The sequence below is a fragment of the Nannizzia gypsea genome, genomic scaffold, assembly GCF_000150975.2.
Source record: "Nannizzia gypsea CBS 118893 supercont1.3 genomic scaffold, whole genome shotgun sequence".
NCBI classification, from domain to species: domain Eukaryota; kingdom Fungi; phylum Ascomycota; class Eurotiomycetes; order Onygenales; family Arthrodermataceae; genus Nannizzia; species Nannizzia gypsea.
In genome coordinates this window covers 2005569-2031859 of record NW_003345199.1, presented here as the reverse complement: position 1 = coordinate 2031859, position 26291 = coordinate 2005569, and the positions used below count along the sequence as shown (strand labels likewise).

The following is a 26291-nucleotide window of genomic DNA, read 5'->3' as shown; positions in this document are numbered from 1 at the left end:
CTTCATTTCTACCAGCAGAAGAGCTCGGCAACGGAACTGCGGTGTTTCTTTATTCCGTAACGGAAAATTATTTTTACCTCTGAGTCACGTGTATTATAGCCTCATCTAGAGATCTATTTTAATCCACATTTAGTCGCGGCGAAGCGAGAAGATGAAATGGATGAAACAGATGAGGCGGATGAGCAGCGAAGTACGATTTGCAGCCTTGCTAGTGGATAATTAGTATCATTCTGCCTAGAAAAGAGCACCTTGGTACCCCGTACGGTATGGTAAAGTATCTATGATGGCAGTGTTAGTGTCAGGCGGGTAAATTGGTGGCATTTTGCCCATACCCCTTTGTAACAACGACGTGATCCTCCAAGCTGTGTTCTCTCTCCGGGACAGTTTGACTCATTAGTTGCTGCCTGTATCATTAAATATTGCCTCCAGAAGGTATATAACGATTATATTTCCAGGGTTATTGTTTTCTCGTCGCCCATCTCTCTGCAACCTGCTGTTCAACCTGAAAACATCAGCCTTCAAACATGGCTGAGCCTAGAGAACCTGGCGATATACCCCCAACCTTCAAGATTGATCTCTCACTTCCTCCCTCAGAAAGATATGTTGTCTTGGCCTCTTTATATCGACAGAAACTAAGGTCGCTCGTCGACATTTTTCATGAGATTGTCGGCTGGTTGGACGGCATCATTTCCTCAAAATGGATCTACCGAGCTGCTCCCATACTTCTAAGGAAGCTATATACCCGCGAGGAAACAGAAGAGATTAAGGGAATATCTAGAGTTACGGGCATAGACCTCTATATCCTTGTATCTCTGAATGTCTTCCTCGATCTCCTTATGGGATGCACCAGCGGGGCAGCCTTGACAAAACAGCAACACGATACTGATGCAGGAATGCTTCACTTTCGTACTCTCGACTGGGACATGGATGAGCTCCGCCAGCTGGTTGTGAAACTTGAGTACGTTCGCGGATCTGAGAGTGACACTGTTATTGCAACAAGTGTAACGTACGTGGGTTTTGTTGGAGTCTTAACAGGTGTGAGGAAGGGACTAAGCATCTCATTAAATTTCCGTCCGAATCACAATTCAAGCAGGTTTTTGGCCAATTATCGGTTTTACGGAAGCCATTTACTTGTGCTACTGGGGGTGAGACGGTCGATATCTTCATTACTTCGAAAATACCTACTAGCCCCAGATCTGGAGCGTATTCATAGCCGCTCCTGGTTTGATCGAATGTTAAGACGGAAGATAGCAGGGAACCCTTCACAAACACCTCTAGACCGGATAGTAGAACATTTACCTCGGGTGCCAACGACAGCAGCTTATTTGATCATGTGTGATGGAAACTCAGCGGCTGTTTTTGAGAAAGATCACAGAAGCGCTGCTATCCAGCGGTCGTCATCATTTGTCGTTGCTACTAACTGCGACTCAGTAAATGGCCCTTCGGCTCTTCAGAAAGAAGAAGCTCTTGACAACGAAAAAGGCCATGATGACAGGGTAATCAACACCCCCAACGAGCCCCTGGATTTGGACGATCTCATTTTCCTCAGCAGTGAGCGACGAGCCCACATGCAGGATGCATGGGATAAAAAGGTAAAAGAGAAGCAAGACACATTATCAACCTCTCATGATTCTTCTATGGCCGGACCCATTCCGCAAGATCGCCAACCGAGACCTACTATAAAGTGCTCTTCTACCATTTCACCAAGTCTATGTGGCGACAAGCAAGTTACAGCAACACCCTCAGAGGTTGCTGAATGGATGAATGGATACCCTGTCACTAATGAAATGACTCACTTTGCTGCCATCCTGGACCCTACTTTAGGCAAAGTGACCTGGCTTAGGCGGTACATAGATCCGCCCACCCATAATGAAACCAGTTGAACGCTAGGACAATCTTTCTCTACACTTGGACATACTGCCTTATATTGTTTCTTGACATTGGGTATTATTATTATTATTATTATTATTATTTTAATATGTCTGTTGTCTTTGACTTCAACCTGAACATCTTGATGATAACTTGAGTTTACGGGGCCATACTTGTATTTTAGGTACGCTATTTAGAAGCTAGCATAGTTTGCAGAACGCATGAATGCTATTATTTCCTATCCCCCGCATTTTTATCTAATTTCCTAATGTACATCAGGCCTTCCAGCACAGAAATAAGAAGCAAAGACTGAAACAGCTGTTTGTTCGACATTGCCACCCCCTTTAAGACATAAAATGTAAACCCTATAGAGTAAGAAGGAAGGAAAAAAAAAATCTCAACCAGACCACAGCAACTAAACTCTTTCCACTACATAGAGATAATTATGCACCATGACAAGGGCTGGGCACACTTGAATGAGTTATTATAAAAGGTATTGTCAACCATTTATGTTTTAAAACAATCAAGTAGAGGCAACGCCTTCGCTCTCTGGCTCACTCTCAATCTGCTCATCAGCAGATGCAACATTCGCCTCATTATCAGATTCCATGACGCTTTTATCAGATTGCTTACTAACAGCGGTGCTAGAAGTAGAGAGTGCTGGTGGTGGATGGCGGCGGCTTCTGGCAACCATGAGATTCTCACACCAGGCACTAGCCTCTTCAACAGCAAGGTGAGGCTCTCGTTTGCGAGTGAGGAGGAAGCCTTGAATCTCGGCAGGAGAGAAGACGTATTCGGGAAGAAGAGCCGAGAATGAGACTGCCAGGTCGTCGATATAGTCGATGGTAACCTGCTGGTTGGCACTGATGACTCCATTGGCATTTGTACACGGTTCTGCCCCCATTTTTTCCTCGGATACAGGCTGATCGTGGTTAATGACAGGTTTCTCGATCTTGGTAGTGTTGAACAACTTGGTGTTGAGGATAGAAAGAGATCTCTCGATCTGGGATGTTGAGGCGGACTTTGCCTTGATGTTGCCGGGTTGGTCAGGGGAATACATTCTGATAAAGATTTCTTTGATCTGCTCTCTATTAGCCAGAGTGAATTCCACCATCATGTCGACTCTACCAGGGCGGATGAGGGCGTCGTCCAGTTTATCTGGATGGTTGGTTGTCATGACGAGAACGCGTCCCTCGTGAGATGCCACTCCATCGATCGCGTTCAAGAGACCAGAGAGAGAAATACCCTTGGACTCCTCATCGTTGTTCGAATTTTTTGGCTTTTTCGTGCGGTTAGAGGGTTGCTGAACTGCCTTGTTTAAGTTGGAAATGACATTTTCAGTGGCTCCATTAGCTGCTTCAGTCGTGTCTGGCGAAGAGCCCTCGTTAGCTGCAGTACGTGACAGGCCCGCAGTATCGATATCCTCCAAGAGAACCACACAACGTCTGGGCAAGGAGTTGAAGAGTAGGCTCAGATCTTCCTCTGTCAAGCTTGGCTCCAGAAGGGAGATGCAGTATATGTCCAGCCCAAATACACCGGCTATAGCGAAGCTCAGCGAAGTCTTTCCAGTGCCTGGTGGCCCGTGAAAGAGGTAGCCGCGACGATAAGGTATTCCGCGGTTTGCATACCATCTCGGGGTAGCGGGATGAAGATATTCGTTTATGTCAAGCAACAACTTTGTTTTCTGAGCATTATCGAGAACGACAGTTTCAATTGGTCGAGAAGGGCGAGTGGCAGCTCTGCTCCAGGCGTATATTCCTCGTGAACGGAATTCTTTGGGACCAGGTCGACGGATGGTGGTCTTGCTTCTCTCACGGGCAAACGATGCATCCCTCGCCTCCCGGATCAAATCTTTAATAGGCTGCAACGATCTTCCAAGCACGGTGATGGTCAGGGACTCATCACTGCTAACCATATTGAAGCCCATGCGTCCGCTCAAAACCTGTTCCTTTTCTCTGGAAAGCTTGAAAAAGTTTCCCTTATGGCGGAACCAGGAGAACTCATAGTGAGGCTCGAATCTCGGAGGAATTTTTGCTTCCCAGTTGCTGAAGTTCAAAAGCGTGTCTTGAGAGTCTTTTCCGGATACGTCAGTACGAACATCTTCTTCGGAATCCCAACTCATGTGGCGTTTGCTTTTGGCACGCATCGATCGACTGCTGGTGGCGATGGCTAGCTCGGATACCCAGGCTATGACTTGATCATAGATATCGTCGTGTGAAGGCACAGTGATGGAAGCGGTCATATACGTCATGAGCAGGGAGTAGGAATATTTGTAGCAATACACCCATGCCGTGGTGAGGGTGAATATCAACACACTCAGGGAAACACCAACGGAGACGTCAAAGCCAGTGATTTGAAAGATGAACCCCGAGATGACTGAGTAACCCGGCAAGAGGGCATCGAGGATGTTATTCGGCAGCTGGGTCAGGTTCACTGGAGCAGAGCTGTTCCCTGCTGCTCCTGCAGCCAGTGCATTTGGCAGGTTGAAAGCCATGGCGAAGAGGCCACAGACGCGTCTCTATCTCTCAGAATTGCACATAAAAGCCTGAACTAGGCACTCAACCAGCCGTTTCTAGTATTTGCTTTGTGAGAGAGACGCGTTCGGATAGCTGCTTCTGCTATCTCTGTACCACAGGCAGGGTGGTAGGGGGAGGTAAACAGACAGAAAAAAGAGTGTGATGTGATCAGGGGCCTGGCAGGCAGATAGAGACGGGTATTCGCTGTCTTTATATCAGCAGCTAGTGTCCACTATAACTAGCAGCCAGGTAGGTTGCCTTGCTGGGATTCAGTCCCTAAGTGCTGCAGGAAGGGATACAAGAGCAGAATTCAGAGCGGGAGGATGCAGATGCACCTTTTTTGTTGTGGGTTGATGATAGTCAGCTTAAGGAAGGTCACGGGCTTAGGAGAGGCCTTCACGGGACCAGCATAGGACAGATAGCAGCCACTGCAGGACAACCAAATAGCCAGACAGCCAGACAACAAAGATAAAAATGCCCTTTCTCTCTCTTGCTTTGTCTCCCCCTCCCACTTTTTCTCCCTTATCCTTCAAAATAACAGGGTGCAGATGGTATTATCCCAGTCCCAATATTGGATGATATAGCTTCTCAATTCCAGCACCGGATGCATTTGAATGATACAATACTGCTATCAAAAAGAGAACCAAATGACAGGGATAAAGGTATATCAAGCGAAAGAACCTCGGAAAAGGCCCCGGGAACCTCTAGCTTATCAACATGTATAACCGTTCAGGCTTCAATAAAGGGAAGGAAAAAACACACACACAATGCACTCCGGCAGTGAAGCACAGGGCGCAACTGTTGCGAAACCAGAGAGAAGTCGAAACGATGATAACAATCTCGGAAGACAACGCAAGATGTGCCACAAACCAAGCTCGATACAGGTTAAGAAAAAAAGACCAGCCTCATATAACGAACCCTTCTCGCCGAAAGGCTCTCGTTTGTCCTGGAGGAGAGAGAGAGAAGAGAGTGGCTAGGGAAATGAAGGGCTGGAAAAAAGAAATGGCCGGGCTTGCAGTCAGAGTTGATATCTTGCCAGGCGGGCTCTTCAGTGAAATAAAGGGACAAATTCGTGGCAAACGCAGGGCTGCACGCTTGAGGCGGCTTTACGAAGGGTAGCTTATAACTAACTACCTATCCACCTGCCTGAGTTCCGTCTTGTCTGACCATGGCTGGGGCTTCGGGAACAGGGAAGAAAAATAAAATAAAGAAGACAGGCGTGCTAATATATGTCTGCATTAGTTAATAGACAGCAAAACAAAACTTGGAGGCCGTTTATAGGACAAGTTTCCAGAGCAATGGTTATGGGGTGGAGGCATCTGTATCTGGCTGCGGCTCACTAGGGAGGACATGGCTCCATCGCCTAACTAGCTAGTGTTGGTCGACTAGTTAGCGGGCGCCAGGGGGCGCCAGGGTTAAAGCAACAGCCCAACTGGCAGCCATGCTCACAGGCGATCGAGGTCGGTCTGCGGCAGCAAATAATGAAAATCGAATCGATGGCGAGGGCAGGACCCTGCTGCTGGATCTCACACCGGCCCAAGCCGCGGATTCCAGCCAGAAAGGTTAGGTTTCGGCTTGACTGTTTTCCTCCCTCGCTTTTTTCTTTTCTCGTTGTCATATGATGGTCCTAGGGTGGTTTGACCGTAAGAGCCATTGGCCGGGCCCATGGACGGCTCTTCCTCATCCCTCTCCTTGCTTGCGGCGGGAGAGCTTAAGCTGTCTCTGCCGCATGACACGGGAGTGACGATGTGGGAGCGGAGGATTTACGAGCAAACTAAAACCACAAGCTGGGGTTTTGGTGCTTCATTCGTTTCAAGTGACTTGTTGGTCGTGACGGTTGAGTCAGTGGGTGGGTGCAGCGTCACCCAGCGTGATGGTGTTGCTGTTAGCCAGTGAACAAGTCAACCAGCCCAGGCTCCATAACTAGTTAGTTAGTTAGCTCTACGCCGTGTTCTGTTTGACCCGGCTGGAGGGTACCAGAGCAGAGCAGACGTTGCTCCAGCCATCGTTTTCGCACCGGACGGCTCGCCGTATATGTAGAATGATACGCATCATGCATCTGGGACTTAAAAAACGATGCACGAAACCAGCCAGGCCAGCTCCCGGCTTGGTGACCCTTTGAGCAGGAAGGAGATTGTGGCGCAATCCGACCCGACATCGACACCTGGTTCGTATTCACTCCATTCACCATTGCAGGCCATGCAAGGCTCGCAGAGTGTATGAGAAAGACACCCATCCTTAGGCAGGCAGCCAGTTTATCAGCTTCCTTGCATTGCTCGCCGAAGGTGGAGAGACTTTCTGGAGTTTGTTTTTTTTGGCCCCCAACACCTGGTTTTGAGAGCGTCCGTATCGGTACATATCTCGACGCCCATCGACAGGGTAATATAACATGCATCTAGATCTGGGGTTGTTCTCAGCACGGAGTAGACTGGACCAGCGGATCTCTCTGCTATCTGAGAAGGAAAACGGTTGCACGTTCACCACTCCCCAAGCCCAAAGTTTTGGGCAAAGCCCTTGCCTGCTGCACTGCGTATATGCCTTATTCCATGGCAGCTGGTTATTGGAGCGGATCCGAGGTGGAACCAGTGAGGCGTATCTTAGCTAGCTGCAGACGAGAAAACAGATGCCATCCATGAAGGATAGCCTGATCAAATATGCCTGAGATGAGCAGACCGACATTCCTCTTCGTCCTTCGTACTCCGTACGCCAACGCACTCTTTTGAGGCCAGGAGTGAATGTGGAATACCGTTTGTCCTGCGGCGCATCTGTCAGATTGATAGCTGTCAAGACGAAGAGGAGAACCCAAGAGGGGCGGGAAAAAAGACGCAGGAGAAGCATCACTTTACGTCATAGTTTCGAGAATCCCAGGAGAATATCAAGTCGGCTTAAGGTGAGTTGGAGATCCGTACTCTGGGCTCTTCTTGGGAGGCAGCTTGCCGCTTGTGGTGCGGCATGGATCGAGTAGATGGACATAACGTCTACATTGGCAGGTTGGTAGTTTGGCCGGCCTTTCGTTGCTTTGGAACATAAGAAACCCCAATTTCGCCGGTGCCTGGGCCGTACCTCACGGTTAACTCTATATCCCTATATATCATATCGATAAACACAGCTTGAATGTGAGAATAACCACATTTAGTACATATCCAGTCTCTTTGCTCTTCGGAACCAGGACGCCCTGAAAGATGCCAACATCACGCATGTTATCTCCGCCGTAGGACCAAAAGAGCGGCCGTCAGTGATTAGCAGCCTGCAGACATACGACGGTCTCCAGGGGCATCTCATCCTAGACCTACTTGACCAGGACAAGGAGAACATTCTCCAGCATTTCCCGCAGGCTGTTCGGTTTATAGAGGCGGCCATTGCTGATGGCGGCGCTGTCTTAGTTCACTGGTCAGATATCATATACCCGCTACTACCCCTGAATGTTACATGCATATATGCATTATTTCTGACCCTGAGTTATAGCGGTTTGGGTGTATCCCGGTCAGCTACGATTGTTCTTGCATACATGCTCTACCAGGGTCGTCCGAAGTTGGCCCCTACAGATGCCCTGCTAGTCCTTCAAGGCAGCCGAGCTGGGTGCCAGCCGAATGCTGGGTTTACTGAGCAGCTAGCACTGTACCATCAGATGGGATGCCCTGGAACTCTCCAAGATCTGGTTTTGTATCAACAGTTTCTCGGTAGGAGGATGTGAGCGGCTAGATGGAGCATCCGTTGGCCTGTGGAGGAGCTCTACAGGGCAATTGATATTATTACAAATACTGTGGTATCATAAGACTAGTTCATTATGGTAGAGCATTTTTTTATATCATGGCAACTACCTCATATTTGACAAGAGAAAAGGAGCAGACCCCGGCATCAGAACCCATTTGAAAGCATTGAATTTAAAAGTTTTGGTATTGTACTCAAAGAACAGGATCACACATCTATGCCTCGTTCAAGAGCGTATGGAAGCTTTCAGGAGCACGCTCAGGTGCCTTATCGGTCTCGATACCAGTCTGGCCCAACTTCTGTTTCGAGAAAGCAGCAGCGTATGGGTTGAGTCTGAGAAGAGCCTGTTTGTTCTTGAGAGGGTTCTTCTTCTGGACACATCCTCTCTTGGTCTTGGCCTCACCCTTGGGTTCTCTGAGAACGGACTGGATTTCAGAGGAGTTGATAAGGCGAGTGACGTCAGCATTAGAGACAATGTTGGAGGGGAGGAGGAAGTCTTTCTTGAGGGCGGAGGCGGTGGTGGTGGTGCCATAGATCTCGTCAAGGGCGCTGAAAGCAGCAGAGGACCAGACAATGAAACGTCCAAGGTGGCCACCTGGGGCGAGCTGGAGGAGGTTAAGGGAGAAAACGGAGGAGGTCTCAACACCGGGAATGTTGCGGAAAGCTCTAACGAGCTCCTTGCCATCGACTTCTGGGTTGTAGATGACGAGGGGTCCACGGCGCTGGCGGTACCGGCGGCCTCTCAGCTTACCCTTACCAGCGCGGACTTTGCGGGACTCCTTGACCTTGACGAGGTCAGGGCCAGCACCGATGGCCTGGAGAAGGGTGATGGCAGCCTTGGTCTTGGTAAGGGCATCACCCTCGAAGGCCTTGGAATCGACAACGAGTGGGACCTCGGGGACGTTCTCGACACGGTGGCCACGGGCGAAGAGGAGAGCTGGGACGGAAGAGGCAGCAAGGGCGGAGGCGGTAGCAAATCGTCTCTGGCCAACGTTGACCTTCTGGTGCCACTTGCGCCAGACCTTGGTGGGAGCAAACATTCGTCCAGATCGACACATGTTACCGAAAGCAGCCTGACCAGCACGGTGAGTACCACCACCAGAGACACGGGGGATACGGGCAACAGCACGACCTAAATCCCAGCATCATTCAATCAGCATCCAATTCTTCCTCGTTGGATTCCCTCATTCCCTTTCCCATAAACATCACGAGGAAAAATTTTATGTCACAACGTACCGGTACCCCAGGACTCGGCGGAAGTCTGTTCACCGGCCTTCTCGCTCACGGCATATGGCTGTCTCTTGTTCTTTGCGATACCAGTGTGTACGGACCTGGCCAATCAGTCAGTATATGTGTCCCATCTCTCAATATCTTCGGCATCAACGGGTGTGTATATATCGTACTGGACAATATCGGGACGGATAGGCGCAAGGAAGACAGTAGGGAGCGGGTGGGTAGAGCCGCTGGGCTTACCATCCGCCGAAGCGATGGAGACGGTTGGGCGAGAGGCCATTGTAGTCGACGTGATGCTGCTTGGTTAGTCGGACGTCTTCAAGAATTGTCGGCGTTTGAAGATGTTCAAACCTCGTCGCGAAAGTCGCTCTTTTTTCGCTTCGCTCGATGTGGGAAAGCACGAAAAAAGAGTTCAAGCCCTAAGCCCTAATTACTACAATGTTAAAAGTCTTGGCATTAACTGTGTTATGTAATTTGTCACGTGGGATGCTAATTTCCCGTTTCCCAAAGAGGAAAGTCGGACTTCATCCCAAAAATTATATGGTGTTCAAGATGAATCTTTGCATAGTCTGCTCCTTCTTATATATCTATATAAATCTGCAACCTTAGCTTCCTTCAGAGGGGTGTTTCTTCTGGCTACCAACCCCTTTGTGGTGTAGAATCCGGCCAAGTCGCGAAAGTAGCGATGTATGGATAGGTTTGTTGCTGGAACTATTACTCGATGTATAACGTATGTAAATCGATTTAATACGGCATAAACATTTATAGCTACTAACAGCAAGGAACTAGGTAATACCTTTATCAGTTAATGAGAGAAAACGTTCAATATTTACTCTGTACATGCGCCACTATAGCAATTAGAGCCAGAACAATAGGCACTCGTACTGCCACAATACCCAGATTTAGAACAACAGTTTCCAAACTGGGTGCCGGTGCAGGTTTTGTTTCCAGCAAACAGCGGTCCGCACTCGCCATTTGTTGATGGGCCACCATTATCTGTCTCACAGGCGCCGGAGTGGCAGTTCCCAGCGCCGCAGAAGTCAGAGGTACTGCCGCAGTACCCGTAGATGCTGCAACAGGTGCCAAACTGAGGGGTGCAGGTCGTGCCACCGTGGTCTGGTCCGCAGGTACCGTCCTTTGTCCCTGTGCCACCGCCCTCGACGCAGTATTTGGGGTCATTAACGCAGAAGCCATATGGAGAGCAGCAGTCGCCGAAGGTGCTTCCCACACAGGTCACTCCCGGCGGGCAGGCCCCATCCTTCGACACTGTCTGAGGCGTGACGCGGGCGACGCACACATCGTAATGGAGCCACAAGTTGAGGCACTTGGAGTCTAGGTAGGTGTTGTATGTCTGAAGTTGGCTGAAGGTTATACCCCAGCGCTGGGAGACGGTAGCGCAGTCGTCGCCGGCTTCGACGAAGTCATAATGGCCACAGTCCTTGATAGTTCCACTCTGGGTTGGGTGGGCTGGCGTGGCTGTTGTGTAGTATGTTGGCGTCCCCGTTCCCGCAGGCGCCGTGATGGTTGCGGTGGGTTTGGGATATGTGCCGCCCGGCGCGCTTTTTCGGCCATTGGGTTAGCACTACTAAATCTCATAACCCAGTATTGTTAATACTAGCTTCGCAAATCCGATGGACTTACCCTTTACATACACGCTGTCCCATCGCAACTCCCGAACAACTACCCTGGATGTTGGCGTTCCAACTGAGGAATTGGCCAACGGTGATTTTGTAAGTTGAATTGGAATATCTCTGTGCAAGCTCGTCGCTGTTATTCGGGATGACGGGATTCAGCATAAATCACAGACCTATGTACAACTGTGGGAGTTACGTACCAATTTGGCTCGTCCCAAACGATATCAAGCATGCATGGAAAGGGAAAGCAGGTGGTTTCGTTGAAATAGCAGTTTTCATTATTGGTGATAACCCGAGCATCACCAGTTGAGATACCGTACGTATCACTGAGATCGTTGCAGGTGAGCCATTGTTTCAGCGGCTGCACCATTTGACCCAGACAAGTTGGTGTTGCTGTTGGAGCTATAGTCGATGGACCCGTGGTGGTAGGAGCCGTTGCCGTTGCCCGCCCTACGTACAAAGTGGAGGCCGAAGTAGTGTAGGGCAGCTGTGTGGAGCAGTTCCCCTAGAGGTGGTCGAACTGATTGATTAAATAATGGGTGAAATCGCTACCCGGTAGCCATGGATCCAGGAGGCGCTGCCGATACAACTTCAAGAAACACTCATTGCAATACTAATGATATCAATTTAACCATGACGACAACTTGCTACGATGTAAGGGGCTTGCGTACCAGTTCCTTGTCGTATATCATGGTGAGGGCGGACATGTCGTCTGTGACGGCGCCTATATCGAAGTCGGGATCAGTGCATTGAGCAGGCACTGAACTCTGGTCGTCGCCGTCGCTGTAGCACATGGTTGGATCCCAGCGAATGTAGTCGCTCCCTTGCCATGTCTGTGACTCCACGAAACACCAGTTGGAGGCGCTGTCTTTCATGCATACAAGGTCTGCATTATAGGTGAAGGCCATTGGGAGCGCCCTCGCCTTGACAATGACGCCGCCCTGGATAGTTTTCTGCTCGGGGCAGACGGACTCGACGTTGCTTCTCCAGGAATTGAGGTAAGCAACACAACCCGGAGTTTCATCGATGCATATGGCTTCGATGAACAGACATCCAGTTCTCTGTGCCTTGCCTCATATAGTTACACCGTGGGCGGAAGCGTCTCAAATACCCAGGTTGTTGACCATGGCTTCCACGTTCTCGATGATGATCCGTACGTAACCTCCCATCTACCAACCTTTAAAGCAGTATCAGGTAGTAAATTGTCTAACTAATGAGGCGGGTGTTTTATTTGTAGCATGTATGGACTTACCTATGGCTGGTCCCGACAGTCGTGGCTCATTGATCCGCGTCCAACGGACGCTGCGTACCGGGCATACAACTACCAACCCGGTATATTCCAAAAAAGAGAGTTGAATCTGAGCGGCAACTACAGCAGCACCGGAAACGACACCGACCCTTCGCCTAACCAGGACACCACCGCGGCGGACAGGGTGTGTCACGCAAACATCAGGCCGCTGGGTAACTACAGCGATCAGCTTGTCGAATCATCTGATGTTGATTATAATAACTTCTTCTTCGTCGATATGGACGGCAACCCCATCGATAGTCGAAAGTGTAGCTTCATCTATGAGGATGACTCGAAGATGCACATTGTGCTCGACGGGCACGGTAAAGTGGTGCATGTTTATACGGGCGATGAGGATGATGACGTGTGGTCTACGCTCAACATTCCTGCCATGCAGACCGCGGGTCCAGTCACGCAGACTGCAGGTCTGATTACTATCTCAGTAACGACGGGACTGGCACATGTGGCCGGTCGCGCACCTCGCTCCATGTTGCCTGCGACGACGACGTGGTCGACGGTGAGCTCAGGAAGCATGGTGACTCCTGCACCCTAAAAGCAGTAATATTTCACTCCAAATTGTATATATCTAACCGTTAGCTTTTGATAAAAAGTTTAGCTAGGCCAGCGGGCAACTCGTATCACTTCCTCGAGACTGATCGCGCCCTTGGGATGGTAATATGAAATGTAACTGCTCTTACAAAGCACTCCGAATGATAGGGTCTCGTTAACAAGCCCTTTTCAATACGGTAGCTATTTCAATCATTTAGACTATTCTTATGGGTTATTTATAGAGTGTTAAAGGCGAATTACCATGAGAGGGGGATACAATAGTGCCTCCAAAGCTCTCCATCGGCCTCCCTGAATGTATCAAGCGTGCCTTCTACCCCTTCTGGCCCAACAGACCAGATTCCATCGTCTATGAGCTTGCGCCAACAATTGAACAGACATTCCAATCTCTGGGGACGGATGACGTCACCGCCAAAAGGTTTGAATCCATGCTGAAAGAGGCTCCCCATACTCTCTGCAAAAGACCCGTCGCTCGTCCGTACGCCTGGTTCGGTGCTTTCCCCATAACGCTTCTTGAAGCCGAAGGGAAGTAATAGCCGAAATCCTTCCTCCGCGTTGTCATAGTTATTCCGCTCAACAGACTCACCGTAGACACCAGCATTCACTCGAGGTGGAATGTTTGAATTATATAATGGACTAAAATCCTCAGTAAATGTGCACGTCCTGCCCGTTAAGTAGACCAGACGCTCCCCGTCGGCGGGGAAAAGGCAGATGGGCGGTATTGAGTAAGGTGAGGAGCGATGCAGGCTGGTGTATGGTTGTTGTAGCGCAAATCCCTCCTTGTCCATCGCAGGCAACACAAGTCCTGGGGCAATGCGGTGGAATAGAGGCCGGCGTGCACGAGTCAGAAAGGCACGCGCAAAGCCAGGGTCAGGCACTGAAGCAGCGTCTAGGACAGCCGGAGGTACCAATGGCGGCTCTGAATTATGGCATTTATTATTACAATCGTCATTATTAACCGCATTGCCAGCCGTGCGGCGTAAGATGCGCGCCTCGATGGTCTCACATAGACGGTCCCACGCAGCAATACAAATATCAACCTGGGCGTCACTGTAGGGCCGCCACTCCCAGCAGCCGAACTTTTCACTGCCAAATAAGCTAGGCTCGACAGGAAGTGAGGGCACAACCTTGCCAATAAGAATCAAGTTAATCCAGTTAGAAAGCACTGTCTCAAGTGGGTGCCAGAGCTCCTGATACGCTTCAATAGGAAACGCATAGTCATACTCATCCATATGCATAAAGAAAACGGTGTGATGGGAGCCTTGATGGTAAAACAAGCCGCCACCGGTTTCAATATACATTCCGCCTTCATAGAGGTTCACCACACTATCCGCTGGCATATCCTTCAGGTCGGCCAAGTGCTCATCGAAGAGATATTGCGGGTAACTGAATTCAGAAACCCAGAAGAACCAGCCCCCAGAGATTGGGTCATCGTGAAGAGGCACTATCGCTGCGTCCAGGAAAGCCGCCAACGACGGGTGAAGTCTAGGACGTAGAGCCTCTGCAGCAGCACCATGGGCAGCAAAGTAAGTAGAGCTATTTCGGCGCAGAGTATCTGGCGAGCGGCCCTCGGCCACCCAGGCATAGTGAACCAGATAGTTGTGTAGAGCAACACAGCGGGCAACATCCATCCCGTCTGCCGGGTCGCGGGCCGGGTTGGCTGGCGTGACCAGCTGGTCGCTGATGTCTGGGAGCTGAGAGAGATCCATAACTAGTTAGCGAGTTGCTATTCAAGGAGAGAAAAAGAAAGATGAAGAGGCTGAGAAGTTGGAGGTATTTATGCCCAGCGCTACTATCACCCCTGTATTCTGCCCCTCTTTATAAGTGATATAACCAACATAACGCTCTACATATGATAAATACCTATTATTCGGTTGGTCAGGTTAGATTCAAGCCTGTTCCTTGCGAATGTATGTATAAAGGTACGTAACTATTGGTTACTATTATTAGGCTACAAATAGGGTTGAGCCTCTCAAAAGGCTTGACATAACTAAACTTTAACTATTTATGTCATACAATTACGTGATTGGTTTTTCCGTCTTTTCCCGAAGAGGAAAGTCAGACTTCATCAATAAAATAGGGGGATACTGTTGCGATTATTTGACCTGGAGTCTGACCTGACCTGCGCTGCTAAATCAGCCTTAGTAGGCGTCAGAGTAAGGATATAATGTTTGACGGTGTCAATTTTTAAATACCTTTTTAATAGCCTATTAAGGCCTTTTCCGCGCTAACTATATACGGATATCCAGGATAGTAAAAAGGGCTAGTTTTCTAGGGTAATGGCTGTCCTAAGTTTGTTCTAGTAGCTACCCTATGCTACCTAGTATGGCCACGGAATAAAAGACTGCCCTACACGGTGGAGCCGCTTAAAAAGCCACTAATAGGGGTGTTATAAGGGTATCCTAGTTACTCTTACCCTTTTAGGAGATCTAGGTCAAAATTTTTATTCCAGGGCAGTCAAAAATACACAACAGTATCCCTCTAATACATGACATTGATTTTATGTTGATGGCGTGTCAGAAAGTGGCAGCAGCAGGTCTTTCAGGTCGAATACACAGATATGCGGCATTATGATTCCCTCCACCGAGCATTACGGCAGGGTGTTTTGTTTACGTCTATCAGAAAGCCAATTGCTCCATAAAAAGTGGTTACATATGATTTCATGCATATTCTGGAGGTTATTTCTAAATTTCGTAAATCGTGCACAATGGATGTGCTGGAGAAGGTAAAAATAACAAAAACACCACCGCCCGAATAAACCATTTTTCCCGTCATATGTAGAGAACCCGACCGTTGGGCGAAACTGAGAAAATGTGTACATTCAATTTGAAACAAACCCTCCAAAGCAAGCGTGTCAAACGATGCTAAGTGAAGTATCCCATTGTTCGCTCCTTGCCATGAAAAAGGAAACATCAAAGAAACAGGAAAATATTTGCAAGGGAAAGAAGTGAAACTGAGAGACAAGATGTCTTGCGAAGAGTGACAGTTGAGTTCAGCTTGTCAAGTGAATGGAAACTGAACATTGGATCCAGTCAAGACTTGCAGCCTGCTCCTTTAGACACGGCGAGGAAGGTAGTGTCCGCGGCGGCGGTGCATTGGGGCACGCTTGCCGGGGAGGGACTCGCAGGTTACTCCGGAGGGGAGGTTCATGGGGACAGTCCACTGGCCACTAGCACAGCGTTGGTACTGGGTGCCAGAGCAGCTCCACTTGCCCTCCTCAGTGCATGGTCCAGCGTGGGCAGTGCCGTTACCGGGTGTGGTTGGCATACCGGTACCGGTTGGGGCGGGTGCGGAGGGAGCAGTTGGGTTGGCAGTTGGAGCTGGAAGGAAGATGCCGCCGTTTCCAGGACCAGAGTCACCACTTGGAGCAGTACCAGTGGGTCCGGGAGCATAGGTAGGAGACTGAGTAGGAGCTTCAGTGGGGGATGGGGCAGTTGGGGGAGCATAGGTGGAAGATGGAGCTGGAGAGCCTCCACTACCACCGCCGTTGCCGCTGTCGCCGTTGCCGCCGCTTCCGCTGCCACCAGATCCGGCTTTGGGGGAGCTTCCTCCCATGTTGGCGCAGACAGAATCACCCTCCTTCTGGAGGCGGTTGGGCATACCAGCCTTCTCGACAGAGTCACCGCTAGTTGGGAACATAACATCGACACCCTCTGCAGTTTCACAGTATGGCTGGTTGCCTAACTCGACGTTGGCGATGAAGATGCTTGGCATGTCGGCGCGCTTGGAGAGGGGGGTAAAGCTGCGAGGGTCACGCTTGGGAGTAGGCTCCCAGCGCTTCTTGGAGCCTCCAGTGACTTTGACGGGGGCACAGTTCATGTACATCTCACGGTTTCCGATGCGGTTGAACCATGTCCAGGCAAGGGTGTACTCGCCAGGGGCAATGCTAGGTGGGATCTGGAACTCGAACTTGGATGCTCCATGTCCGTTGGGGTCCTCTGGAAGGTTGCCATCGACGTTGGCAGGGCATCCTCCAAGGATGGAGTGGATGACCTTGAACTCAGAGTTCTTGGTTGGCTTCTTGTCGGTGGTGAGACTGACCTGGCAGGATCCGCCTCCGTGAACAGCAGAACCCTTGAAGGTCAGGGGGATCTTCTCGCCAATGGCAAACACGTTCTTGCTGGAGTCGAACTCGCCGGGAAGATAGCTGCCACCGGTCTCCTTGGACGCGGTGAACTTGCAAGGGTAGTCAGCTCCGCTTCTGAGCAGGGGACCGTTGTCAAGGTTCTCAGGGTTGAATGGGATTGGGCTCTCCATGACCATATGGGCGTTGGCAAGGCCCATGAAGGTGGCAGCAGCAGCAACGAATGCTTTAGAGTAAACCATGGTTGCGGTGTTTGTTGATGTTATTGGTATTTGATCTTCTTGAAAAGAGCGGTATGGAAACGTTCGACACGATAAGTCTTTTTGAAGTTGAAGCTGTTAAAGAATGAAGGTGATCAAAGTTGACGATGAAGCCTTATATATCCTTCTTTCAATCACTTCGTGCCAGACGATGTCAATGTAAAGAAAGATAGCAGCTCTGACGGAACTTTGTCGACAGTTGCAGATTGCTAATTGATTGAATAGTCAGCGTCAGATCAGCGTAGATGTCACTCAACTTTGCTGGAAGTGAAGTGAAGCTCGCGTTGATAGAAGATGATGGATAAAGTAGAAAACGCCCAATGCGGAAATTTCCGACATCATCACCAACAGCAACACCAGCAACACACACGCGCGCGCATCAATAGTGGTAACAGCACCAACAATTGAACATGTCTCACCTCGAAGATATAATTCAGCTGGGAGAACCCGAACTATACAATTGACGCAAAGATGCAAATGTTTTTGGAAAAGGAAGGTGATGCTCTTCTGCAATGCCACAGGCAAGCAGGTAAGGAATGTGTATAGAAAGAAAGAAAGGGACTGGCCCAAAAGGAGAGAAGCTAATGAACAGTGGTAGATCGAGTCGAAACGTTCCAGCGTGATGAGAAAAAGAAGAGAAGAAAGCCGGAAAGACAGAGGAAGAGTGACGGTCTTTAATACTTTTCGCTGGCGCCGTCTGCCAATATGCAAGCCCAGCACGAATCCATCTAACTGCCGAAGTCTGCCTGTTCCACAAACCCCTGGTGCCTTGAGATGTTCAAGCTGACCTGTACGATGGATAATCCGACTGGCCTACCAGTCGCCAATGCAAGATGCACATCAGGACAGGCCACGGCATGCACACGAGAAACTTACATTTGAAACGCCCAAGAGGGGCATCTGAAGAAGGAGTTTTGACGCCCCAAATTCTTGTCCCATGGGGATACGCAGCGGGATTGGCCATCTCCTGTCCCCACGCAGCCACACGCTAGGCTTGCTCCGAAAAAGAAACACCAAGAGCCCCACGACTGGTTGAGGCGTCAAGCAAATGACGGTAAAACAAATGTCGCACAGCCACAGATGAGTGGCCCAGCAGTGTGGGATCATTAGTTACTATTCCTCCTCGGCTGAGTCGGTCGATTTCGTCTATTGGGATAGAGAAATCTGTCGTGATAAACAGAAAAGAAAGAAAAGTAATATCATTCGCGCCACATTCGAACGATGTAGCGACCCTCAAAGGCTCATCCGTCTTGTTCAGGGGCAGAAACGTTAAGTGAATGAAAAATGGAAAAGCTTGCATGGGACGGATGCCTGGTGGTGTTGGGCTTCGCTCTCTCATTCGCTTCTTCAGTGAGGAAAGCCATTTTCTTGCCGCTGCTATATTACGTGTAATGGAGTAACTATATGCCAGGGCGAACGGCTTAATCTTGCCAGAAATTCTTACCATTTTTCGCATGTGGAAGCATCATCCCAACACATGGATGATGTCTGGCCTCGCAGAGGGTCCATATTATCTGCAGCCCACACTGCAAAGCGAGCAACCGAAATTGATGATCTCAGGCGAATCCGGATGTTCCCTAACCGCCAGCAACGAATGACGGCTAGGATTCCCCGCTCCTGGCAGCTAGACATGGTTGTGTTCGTTGATAAAAAGTCCAATCCGCCACATGGATTGGTAGGAGATCCTAGTAGAGGCCCCTGCTAGCTCTTATCTTCGACTGGGCCTCTCATTCTTTCCCGATCTTTGCAGGCGCTCCACTCTCATGAAGAGCATTGCTTTTCTCATATGCCAGGGCGAATTTCTCATTGGTTTTTGTATTTCAGTGGCTTGTGAGAGATCCAAGCCTGTTCAGGGGTGTACAACCACTCAGATACATCTAGAATGAAAACCTGAAACACCTCCGCAGTTTGCGCTCGACCATCAAAGAGAGTAACCCTGCACAACGGCATTTATCCGCAAATATAGTTAGACAGAACTGTATTCACTCATCCATGATGGTGTGAGCCTTGAGAATCAGGGGTATTCTGCACTGCTTGTCATGCCTAACCGCCGACTTCGAAGCGATTCGAGACAGAACATTCACCTTCTGCATGGAATGCTCCAGAGGTAGTTAGCGAGCGCACATCACGGGTGATAGTTACGTGTGTGGGATGGCAAGATCTACATTTGTGTTTAACCGAATGGCGGTTGATCCGTGGCTCAGAGGCAAGTCTGACTACGGTCAAACCCACAGGTACGGCAACACCCACAAGAGTGGCCAACAACCGGTCCTTTGACCCGTGTTTCCCTCTCGATGGCTTTACTGATCTTGCAATCCTCTGACATATCATGCCCCATTCATCTTGGGCAACAATATGGCAACCAATTTCAAATTTCAGGTGAAATTTGGAGAATACGCACCGAAATGCCATTCAATATACGGAGTAAGCTGACCATGTTCTAAAATTGTGACCACCCCGGACCTGGTTCGGCGGTAAGAAGGTGATCATGCTGCTTTTTACAGGGCGAACCCCTGACCAAATCTATGACTATCTACGTGCATACACTTTTCACGATGGCATTTGAAATGTCTGCCTTATATTTTCATCAAGAGATGAGGTAGCCCGGATGTGAAGTTCCAAGGGACTTTGCAGAAACATACATAGGGCGCCAGTTAAAACACTGTGCCCCCCTCGCCTGAGTCATCGCAAGGCTCGCAAGTAAGATCCAAACGATGCGCTTCTTTATTTGGATACATCTCGCTTCCCCTACGGAGTGAGCACACCACAGTTGGATTTAAATGGTCAACAACATGGTACTAAGGGCTACAGGCAGGCAGGCAGGCAGGAGCAAGGTTCAAGGGCAAATAAAAGCATTTGAAACATATCAACTTGCGGAAGGCTCCGTGCTTCGTTTGTCGGCTCCAAAGGCTCACGTCTACTCCGTACGCAACCAGTCTTTATTCTGGGTCTAACAATATATGACATGTTCCATTTTAAAGCCAAATGGTGTCTAGGTTCCTGTCTTGGGCAGTGATGAAAGAAGCTTGTCCGTAACATGCTGAAATCTTCATTTCCATCAGCGTCTGATGGGAAACCATAGATTGAGGAAGGACCCTTAGGTGCCACTAGATCCAAAACATAGGACCCAGCTGCGTTGTGACTGGTGGCATGTCACGTTTCAAGTGAATATTCTAGGCCAGTTGGTGGGTCAAAAGGGTTGCCGTAGACGCTCGGGTCCCGTATCTTTTATGAAGAAGGGAATGGGCCATTTTGACGGTTAGTTCCCTCCTCAATGAAAAGAGAAGACACGTCTTACCCATTCGACTGCGGACACATTGTAACTAGCTAACGGCGCTGAATCTAATGCTGTTTATTTTTTCCCCTTCTTCTTCCCTTTCTCGGTCGGTTGACTTGTTTCGAACCCTCCTTTGACCAACGCATCTCTAGCAGCAGCGTTGATAATTCGAAAACGATCAGGTCCAAGTTTCACTCCGCCGTACCATCTTGTTACAACGACCACGACATCCCATACATCCATCAACTGCATGAGATGCAGCAGTCTCCCGCCAGCAGCCGTTTCGCCGTCATCATCAAAATCCTGAACAACAGTCTCACGGCCTGGCAGTGGTTGCGGGCCGCTTGAAGGCTGCTGGGCTTGTCGAATACGCCATGCAGTGATATTGTGGGTTGCAGATGCGACTTTCTTTTCTGTAGCGAGTAGATGGTTGAGGAATTTCTTCGCCTGCTCCTTGGATTCTACTGTCGCTGCTCGCGCAACGAACACAGATTTCTTCTCAGTGATAGGATCTGATATCACCCACGGCGGCGGGGCAGTCAACCCAAACGAGTGCGTATCCTTCTCGTCACGCGTAGAAGTAGATGGCCCGTCGTTTTCCGAAGTACTTCCATTCTCTTCGTTCTGTGTAGATTTAATTTCACGAAACTGCTCTTCCGCATCCATTATCAAATCGTAAAGACAGACTGATCCCTCCGCCCATACTTTTGCAACAGAGTCCGCCAATATATCCGCATATTTCTTCCCTTCACCTCTTGAGCCGCTCGATGCAGGCCCAAGAACACGCGGAGGAGTTGTTGGATACTCGGAATCAAATCCTATCAGAAACGAGACTGTCTCGTGGTTGGGTATCGTGAGTATTATCGTGTGCTTTATCGCCAATTCAGGGTGCGGAGATGAAGTCGTAAATGCTATCGTAGACGGATCGTATATAGCATTAACAGAATCGATTTCTTCGGCAAGGTCTTCATTCTCTACGATCCGCTCTTCGCTGTCCATGGAGTGAATATCTGCGAGCCCGCTACCCCCGCGGTTAAATTAGGGCGTTGAAGTGAGCAGGGGGATGTTGTGGGACGATGAATGGTTATCTAATTAGTAAAAGCAACTTCACGAAGAAAATCTGTGATTAAGGGCCTATAAATCCTCTTTGGATGGCGTTTACCGGCTAGGGTTGAAGTCGTGTTGTGTATGGCTGTCAATTTCGATATAAATTGGGTTGAAGTTTATGAATGGCGCAAACTAAAAACAACGTCATCACAGCTTTTAGCTAGACTAGTCAACAATTAGCTACTAGTTGCCTATCATTAGTGACCTATTGTAGGTAACTACCGGTCGGACATGGGATAATAGATGATATCGATTTTTTATAAAGATACATATGACTACTCCTGAAAGGCTCTACGAGATAATTATCATGATGAATAAGCGTAGCTTTAAATAATAGCAATCGGCCAAAGTCACAATTAGTATATCCGCAGTTGACTGATAGGTATATGAAATTGAGTCTCCTTTTACATTGCTATATAACATAACTTAGTTACCGTTAGATGAGTTAAAATATTATTTCGTAATTCATGTCATTAATCTAATTACATTACTCTATTCTAAAGGCTAAACTTAGCGATGTCTTCACTCACAGGCCACCAATGGTCATCCTCAGGATCGTCTTCCTCCCTTTTGCAGGGCATTTGGTCTTGGTTGAGAACGCATGTTGCGTATGAGGAGATGGAAGATGAGGATGGAAAGCTGTCGTCGTCCGAATCGTCACCAGTTAAGTCAATGAATACGCGCTTTTTTGGTGAACGAGATTTGTTTTTAATGTTGCGGTATCGTGCCCTAGACGGTGACGACGTAGCTAGCATGGTTCGGGAGCGCAGTGGAAGCTTGCGGGTTCGTCTGCGGGAGTCCATGTCGCCTTCATCACTGCTGATCTCAATTACTTCTTTCATATAACCTTGGGGCCTTTGAGAGGCTGTTGGCGTGACCGTCTGGTCGAGACGGCGAGCCTTGCGGGGGGGCTTGCCAGGCACGCTTTGCAGATTTCTAGCCCAAGCTAGGGAGATATTCCGGTAAACAGTTTCTTGCTTTTCTGGTGTGAGAAGTTGTCGTTGGTGGGTGGGTGGCCCATTCAACTGCAAGGCTTGAAGGTATGGTTCTAAAGGGGTATGTGGTATCTCGTCTGGAGATATACCCGGTGGTCGAGCCCAAGTAGCGTAAGGCCCTTTGTACAAAGGGCCTTTACCAAATCCAAATACCGGATGACGCGTGAGCCCTCCAGAAGCTACAAATTTCCTTGCCTCCAAAATGCCAGCTATAGACTCCTCATCGTTATCACTAACTTGAGCATTTACCTCAGCGGCATGGTAAGTTAGATCTGGGCCGTTTCTACGGCTAAAAGGTGCCGTAGAGAGGACATGGACTGATCCACCACTATCACCAATTAGCATGTTTGTATGATCAGGGGATAACTTCCCAGACATAACTCCATGACTGAAACTGGCAATATCCTCAAAAATCACGTCGTCCGTAGACCGCCTTGTATCCCATGACTTAACTACTCCATCTGAGCCTCCTGTATAAAAAGTAGAGCCACTCCAGGCGGCGAAACAAACACCCGTGTCATCCTCTTCTTGTGTCCTAGATGTATCTAGTTGAAGGATGGGCTTTCCGTGTCCAAGCTTATGCAAGATACTGGATGGATTGCGGCGATCCCAAACGTAGGTTATATTATCAGTGCAGCTACTCGTGATATAATTATCATCACTCGGGCAGAATGTAACTTCATTGATATCCAAGGCTGGGCACTGAAAGGAGCTAACTTCGTGCTTTGACCTCAGCGGATCGTAGAGCCGGACAATTGAACGGGCATTGGTCCAAGTTGAGCTGTGTGGGGTAGAGCATCCAGCAATAAACATCGGTTTTGTTGGGTGCCATTTTATATCAGATATATGCAAGGACATCTCCCACTCTGCAAAGATGTGCACGTTGGGAGCCTCAATCTGCCAAAGGACGATTGAGCCATATTTCGAGGAGGAATAATTTAGCCTAACCAGCTTGCGAGAGAGGCCCGCGGCTAAAAACTCACTGCAGGAAGAGCTGGTGCCCCAGGCCAATGATGAGGGTGAATAGCCTGGATATTTATGTAGCTCAGCACAAGTGTACGTGCCGTTTGACATAGCGGACCAGATTCGGACTGGGCTGCTATCTTGCAACCGGTACCTATAAGGTGAGGTTCAAACCAGAAACAGCCATAACCTCTAGTTTTTGGGGTGAGGCAGCGAATGAGTGCAGCTAACTGGTTGTGTGTCCCAAACTCTGATTGTTTGTCATAACTAGCGGTATATAAATGGTACTCGACCACTGACTGCACTGATCGTCATGTAAAGATCTGGTCAAGGTTAGATAGAGTCTGGGAGGTAGGTCGAGGTACTCTATGGTCAGGCAGTTCTCTTATTGAATCTGTAACCAGGTCCCCTAACAGCAAGTTGTTATTACGATTGTATTGCATGTTGTTATCTTCACAATGTGTGGTGGTCCCTGCCACAAATCGGGTCCCATCTGGAGCCCATGATACCACCATGACATCGTGAGAGGCGCCCTTCCAGGTTTTCCACAAGTCCCATTTCCGGGATCGCAGGGCGCGTAGGGTGGAATTTACAGGCCTTCGTCCTCTATGGTGTGTGAGACCTAGTTGACGGGACCGCAGTAGTGCAGACGGCAACTTGTCATCTGAGCTGGCTAATACTTGCGGTGTGGAGGGCGGATATGGATATACCACAAGTCTCGAAGGTATGCTGGAGAGAGTCTTTGACTGCCCATCTAAGAGGAACTGTAAGATGGAGCTGGCTTTTCTGCGTTGTAACCCCTTGACGATGTCACATTCCTGGAGTATAGAGTCGACGTTAGTACGGCCAATTTTCTCAGCCATAGTTTTATATCCCTCTGACTGATATGTATTAGAACCTTCAAGTACTTTTCCAATTTGCTTGAAAATTTTTCGAAGGTCGATAGATACCTCTGATTGAGGGAGATATAGACAATCCGCATCGAAAACAGGGGGTAGAAGAGCATCCAAATATTTCAACCGTCGGATTCTTTCGGTAAGCTGTTTAACATCAATGAATTGAATAGCTTTAGCGAGATGATCCTGAATGGGCGTCTCGTCCTCTGGCATAGGATCGCCACACAGAAGGGTGTAGATCGTCTGCATCTCGCTCTTAGAGAAGTCTACATGCGAAATGAAAATAATGCCACGATTTTTATTTCCTGTTGATAGTAGCCTTGAGCGGTAGATCCGCTCATCTGTTGGGATGTAGGGGAGTGGATCCAGCGAATCATCCCCGTTCAAGCACTGAGGAGAAAGTAATTCTTGCAAAATACATGATGTCCTTGATCGGTGTATCCACCGAGAAGTGACTGTGTCAGCTCGTTTTCTGGCCAAACTTGGGATCTGTGGCGGGAACTGCAGTTCAACAGATTCTTCAGGGACTTCAGGTTCGTGGTTATCTTCGAGATCGGCAAACCCGGGGGGTATGGCGTAGTAATTATGTGGCTGCTGTCTTTCACGGCGAGATCGCCGCCTTGGGGTTGTGTCCTGATTTCTTTTCGACATGTTTAACGAACCTGGTGGCCTCCCTCGTGGCCGTTTAGGAGGAATTATAGGATGTTGTGGATTTCCAGGAGACGCTGATGAGCGAGAGCGTAAAGAAACAGATGAAGGAAGAGTCCATGACGTATTATGGGAGCAGGGAGATTGGGAGGACTCAACATAGGAAGTTCCCGACTGTAGCGCATTGTTATCATCACACTGCGTTGCTTCGGGCAACAAAGCCCATGTTCTGCTAGTGCCATCTGGAATTGTGTAGCACCCATCACGAGCATTAATAGCTTCTTCAGGCCAGTTATGGGTGCAATCCAGCGAGCCATCATTCTCAATCATGCCGGGGAGTTGACTTTCCAAGTTACCATTCTTATCCAGGGCAATTTTCTCGGTAGTTGTACTGCTCGTTTTAGGAAATTCATTTGTAAGATGATTTTCAGAATTAATTTCAGGTATCGGTGGGGACGAGTTAGCCACTACAAAAGGAGACTTCTGCCTATCAGTGAGGTATTCAGCCTTTCTCTTTAATGGATTCGGCTCTCTTGACGTCAAAGATAATTCCTTCGGAGATAGAAATTGTTGAAGCAGTCGCTGTGCTTCCACATCAGGGTCATCATCGTACTCGTCATCATCGGATTCCGCAGCTAATAAATTTTGGAGGACCCGTGCGCTTCTCCTAGGCAATGATGTTTTCCCAAGCTCCATAGGCAAAGCTATTTAAGGTGCGCCTCTCCTTTTAGTCTATAGAACGAGTCAGTCATTTGCCGCTAAAGGAAAAGGCAGTACGGAAAAGCCACGCACCTTACAGTCCATATATGTATGTATGTATATATATCCTGATTTTAGATACTCCTGGTTTTTCACACCAAGCCGTACGTGAGTATAGCAAGCAGAATCTCATGGGACCAGGGGACAACGGGTGCGAAAGGCACGCTCTTGTCTAGCAAAGGCAGTATCTTGACTTAATAAAAATTTCCGAGTTCAGGCAAAAATAGGATATCAAACAACTGGAAAGTCTACCCCCAGCCGATATAAAAATGATTCCTTAGTTCGAGGCCCTGTAGGGAGATATCAAAAGGACGGCTAACAATAGGGTCAAACGAGGATATACTATGCGCCTGGGGAACTGTGTAGACAGATTCTACGCATTATAAAGCATAGCTCGGTGGAAAAATCCGCTATACAGACGATGCAACGCTTGTCAAGAGTACAAAAGTAGTGGATACTGATCCTTTCGTCATTTCGTCGTTTC

The 26291-nt window shown here is 48.8% G+C and overlaps 13 protein-coding genes across 13 annotated transcripts; 5 read left to right on the top strand and 8 right to left on the bottom strand.

Moving 5' to 3' along the window:
- Positions 1 to 524: 524 nt before the first annotated feature.
- Positions 525 to 1883, top strand: MGYG_04182 (hypothetical protein; the record flags this gene model as incomplete). Its single annotated transcript, XM_003173962.1, has 1 exon — positions 525 to 1883. The coding sequence occupies one exon, from the start codon at positions 525 to 527 to the stop codon at positions 1881 to 1883; it is 1359 nt and encodes a 452-aa protein (XP_003174010.1).
- Positions 1884 to 2392: 509 nt separating this feature from the next.
- MGYG_04181 (hypothetical protein) lies at positions 2393 to 4363 on the bottom strand (the record flags this gene model as incomplete). Its single annotated transcript, XM_003173961.1, has 1 exon — positions 2393 to 4363. The coding sequence occupies one exon, from the start codon at positions 4361 to 4363 to the stop codon at positions 2393 to 2395; it is 1971 nt and encodes a 656-aa protein (XP_003174009.1).
- Positions 4364 to 5102: 739 nt separating this feature from the next.
- Positions 5103 to 5504, top strand: MGYG_09043 (hypothetical protein; the record flags this gene model as incomplete). Its single annotated transcript, XM_003173960.1, has 1 exon — positions 5103 to 5504. One exon carries the CDS (start codon positions 5103 to 5105, stop codon positions 5502 to 5504), a length of 402 nt encoding a protein of 133 aa, XP_003174008.1.
- Positions 5505 to 7337: 1833 nt separating this feature from the next.
- On the top strand, positions 7338 to 8079 carry MGYG_04180 (hypothetical protein; the record flags this gene model as incomplete). The annotated part of the gene is made up of 2 exons (XM_003173959.1): positions 7338 to 7375; positions 7533 to 8079. 2 exons carry the CDS (start codon positions 7338 to 7340, stop codon positions 8077 to 8079), a joined length of 585 nt encoding a protein of 194 aa, XP_003174007.1.
- A 232-nt stretch (positions 8080 to 8311) lies between these two features.
- MGYG_04179 (60S ribosomal protein L4) lies at positions 8312 to 9609 on the bottom strand (the record flags this gene model as incomplete). The annotated part of the gene is made up of 3 exons (XM_003173958.1): positions 8312 to 9228; positions 9333 to 9427; positions 9500 to 9609. The coding sequence occupies 3 exons, from the start codon at positions 9607 to 9609 to the stop codon at positions 8312 to 8314; spliced, it is 1122 nt and encodes a 373-aa protein (XP_003174006.1).
- Positions 9610 to 10158: 549 nt separating this feature from the next.
- Positions 10159 to 11871, bottom strand: MGYG_04178 (agglutinin isolectin 1; the record flags this gene model as incomplete). The annotated part of the gene is made up of 4 exons (XM_003173957.1): positions 10159 to 10888; positions 10971 to 11096; positions 11164 to 11468; positions 11635 to 11871. 4 exons carry the CDS (start codon positions 11869 to 11871, stop codon positions 10159 to 10161), a joined length of 1398 nt encoding a protein of 465 aa, XP_003174005.1.
- Positions 11872 to 12088: 217 nt separating this feature from the next.
- Positions 12089 to 12804, top strand: MGYG_09042 (hypothetical protein; the record flags this gene model as incomplete). The annotated part of the gene is made up of 2 exons (XM_003173956.1): positions 12089 to 12120; positions 12201 to 12804. The coding sequence occupies 2 exons, from the start codon at positions 12089 to 12091 to the stop codon at positions 12802 to 12804; spliced, it is 636 nt and encodes a 211-aa protein (XP_003174004.1).
- Positions 12805 to 13057: 253 nt separating this feature from the next.
- MGYG_04177 (hypothetical protein) lies at positions 13058 to 14527 on the bottom strand (the record flags this gene model as incomplete). The annotated part of the gene is made up of 1 exon (XM_003173955.1): positions 13058 to 14527. The coding sequence occupies one exon, from the start codon at positions 14525 to 14527 to the stop codon at positions 13058 to 13060; it is 1470 nt and encodes a 489-aa protein (XP_003174003.1).
- A 1345-nt stretch (positions 14528 to 15872) lies between these two features.
- Positions 15873 to 17144, bottom strand: MGYG_04176 (hypothetical protein; the record flags this gene model as incomplete). The annotated part of the gene is made up of 1 exon (XM_003173954.1): positions 15873 to 17144. One exon carries the CDS (start codon positions 17142 to 17144, stop codon positions 15873 to 15875), a length of 1272 nt encoding a protein of 423 aa, XP_003174002.1.
- A 312-nt stretch (positions 17145 to 17456) lies between these two features.
- MGYG_04175 (hypothetical protein) lies at positions 17457 to 17840 on the top strand (the record flags this gene model as incomplete). Its single annotated transcript, XM_003173953.1, has 3 exons — positions 17457 to 17534; positions 17607 to 17700; positions 17755 to 17840. 3 exons carry the CDS (start codon positions 17457 to 17459, stop codon positions 17838 to 17840), a joined length of 258 nt encoding a protein of 85 aa, XP_003174001.1.
- A 50-nt stretch (positions 17841 to 17890) lies between these two features.
- MGYG_04174 (hypothetical protein) lies at positions 17891 to 18794 on the bottom strand (the record flags this gene model as incomplete). Its single annotated transcript, XM_003173952.1, has 3 exons — positions 17891 to 17950; positions 18039 to 18129; positions 18607 to 18794. The coding sequence occupies 3 exons, from the start codon at positions 18792 to 18794 to the stop codon at positions 17891 to 17893; spliced, it is 339 nt and encodes a 112-aa protein (XP_003174000.1).
- A 1720-nt stretch (positions 18795 to 20514) lies between these two features.
- On the bottom strand, positions 20515 to 21438 carry MGYG_04173 (impact family protein; the record flags this gene model as incomplete). The annotated part of the gene is made up of 1 exon (XM_003173951.1): positions 20515 to 21438. One exon carries the CDS (start codon positions 21436 to 21438, stop codon positions 20515 to 20517), a length of 924 nt encoding a protein of 307 aa, XP_003173999.1.
- A 605-nt stretch (positions 21439 to 22043) lies between these two features.
- Positions 22044 to 25852, bottom strand: MGYG_04172 (Rik1-associated factor 1; the record flags this gene model as incomplete). Its single annotated transcript, XM_003173950.1, has 6 exons — positions 22044 to 23438; positions 23525 to 23658; positions 23736 to 23808; positions 23870 to 24322; positions 24455 to 25752; positions 25846 to 25852. The coding sequence occupies 6 exons, from the start codon at positions 25850 to 25852 to the stop codon at positions 22044 to 22046; spliced, it is 3360 nt and encodes a 1119-aa protein (XP_003173998.1).
- Between the last annotated feature and the right edge of the window lie 439 nt (positions 25853 to 26291).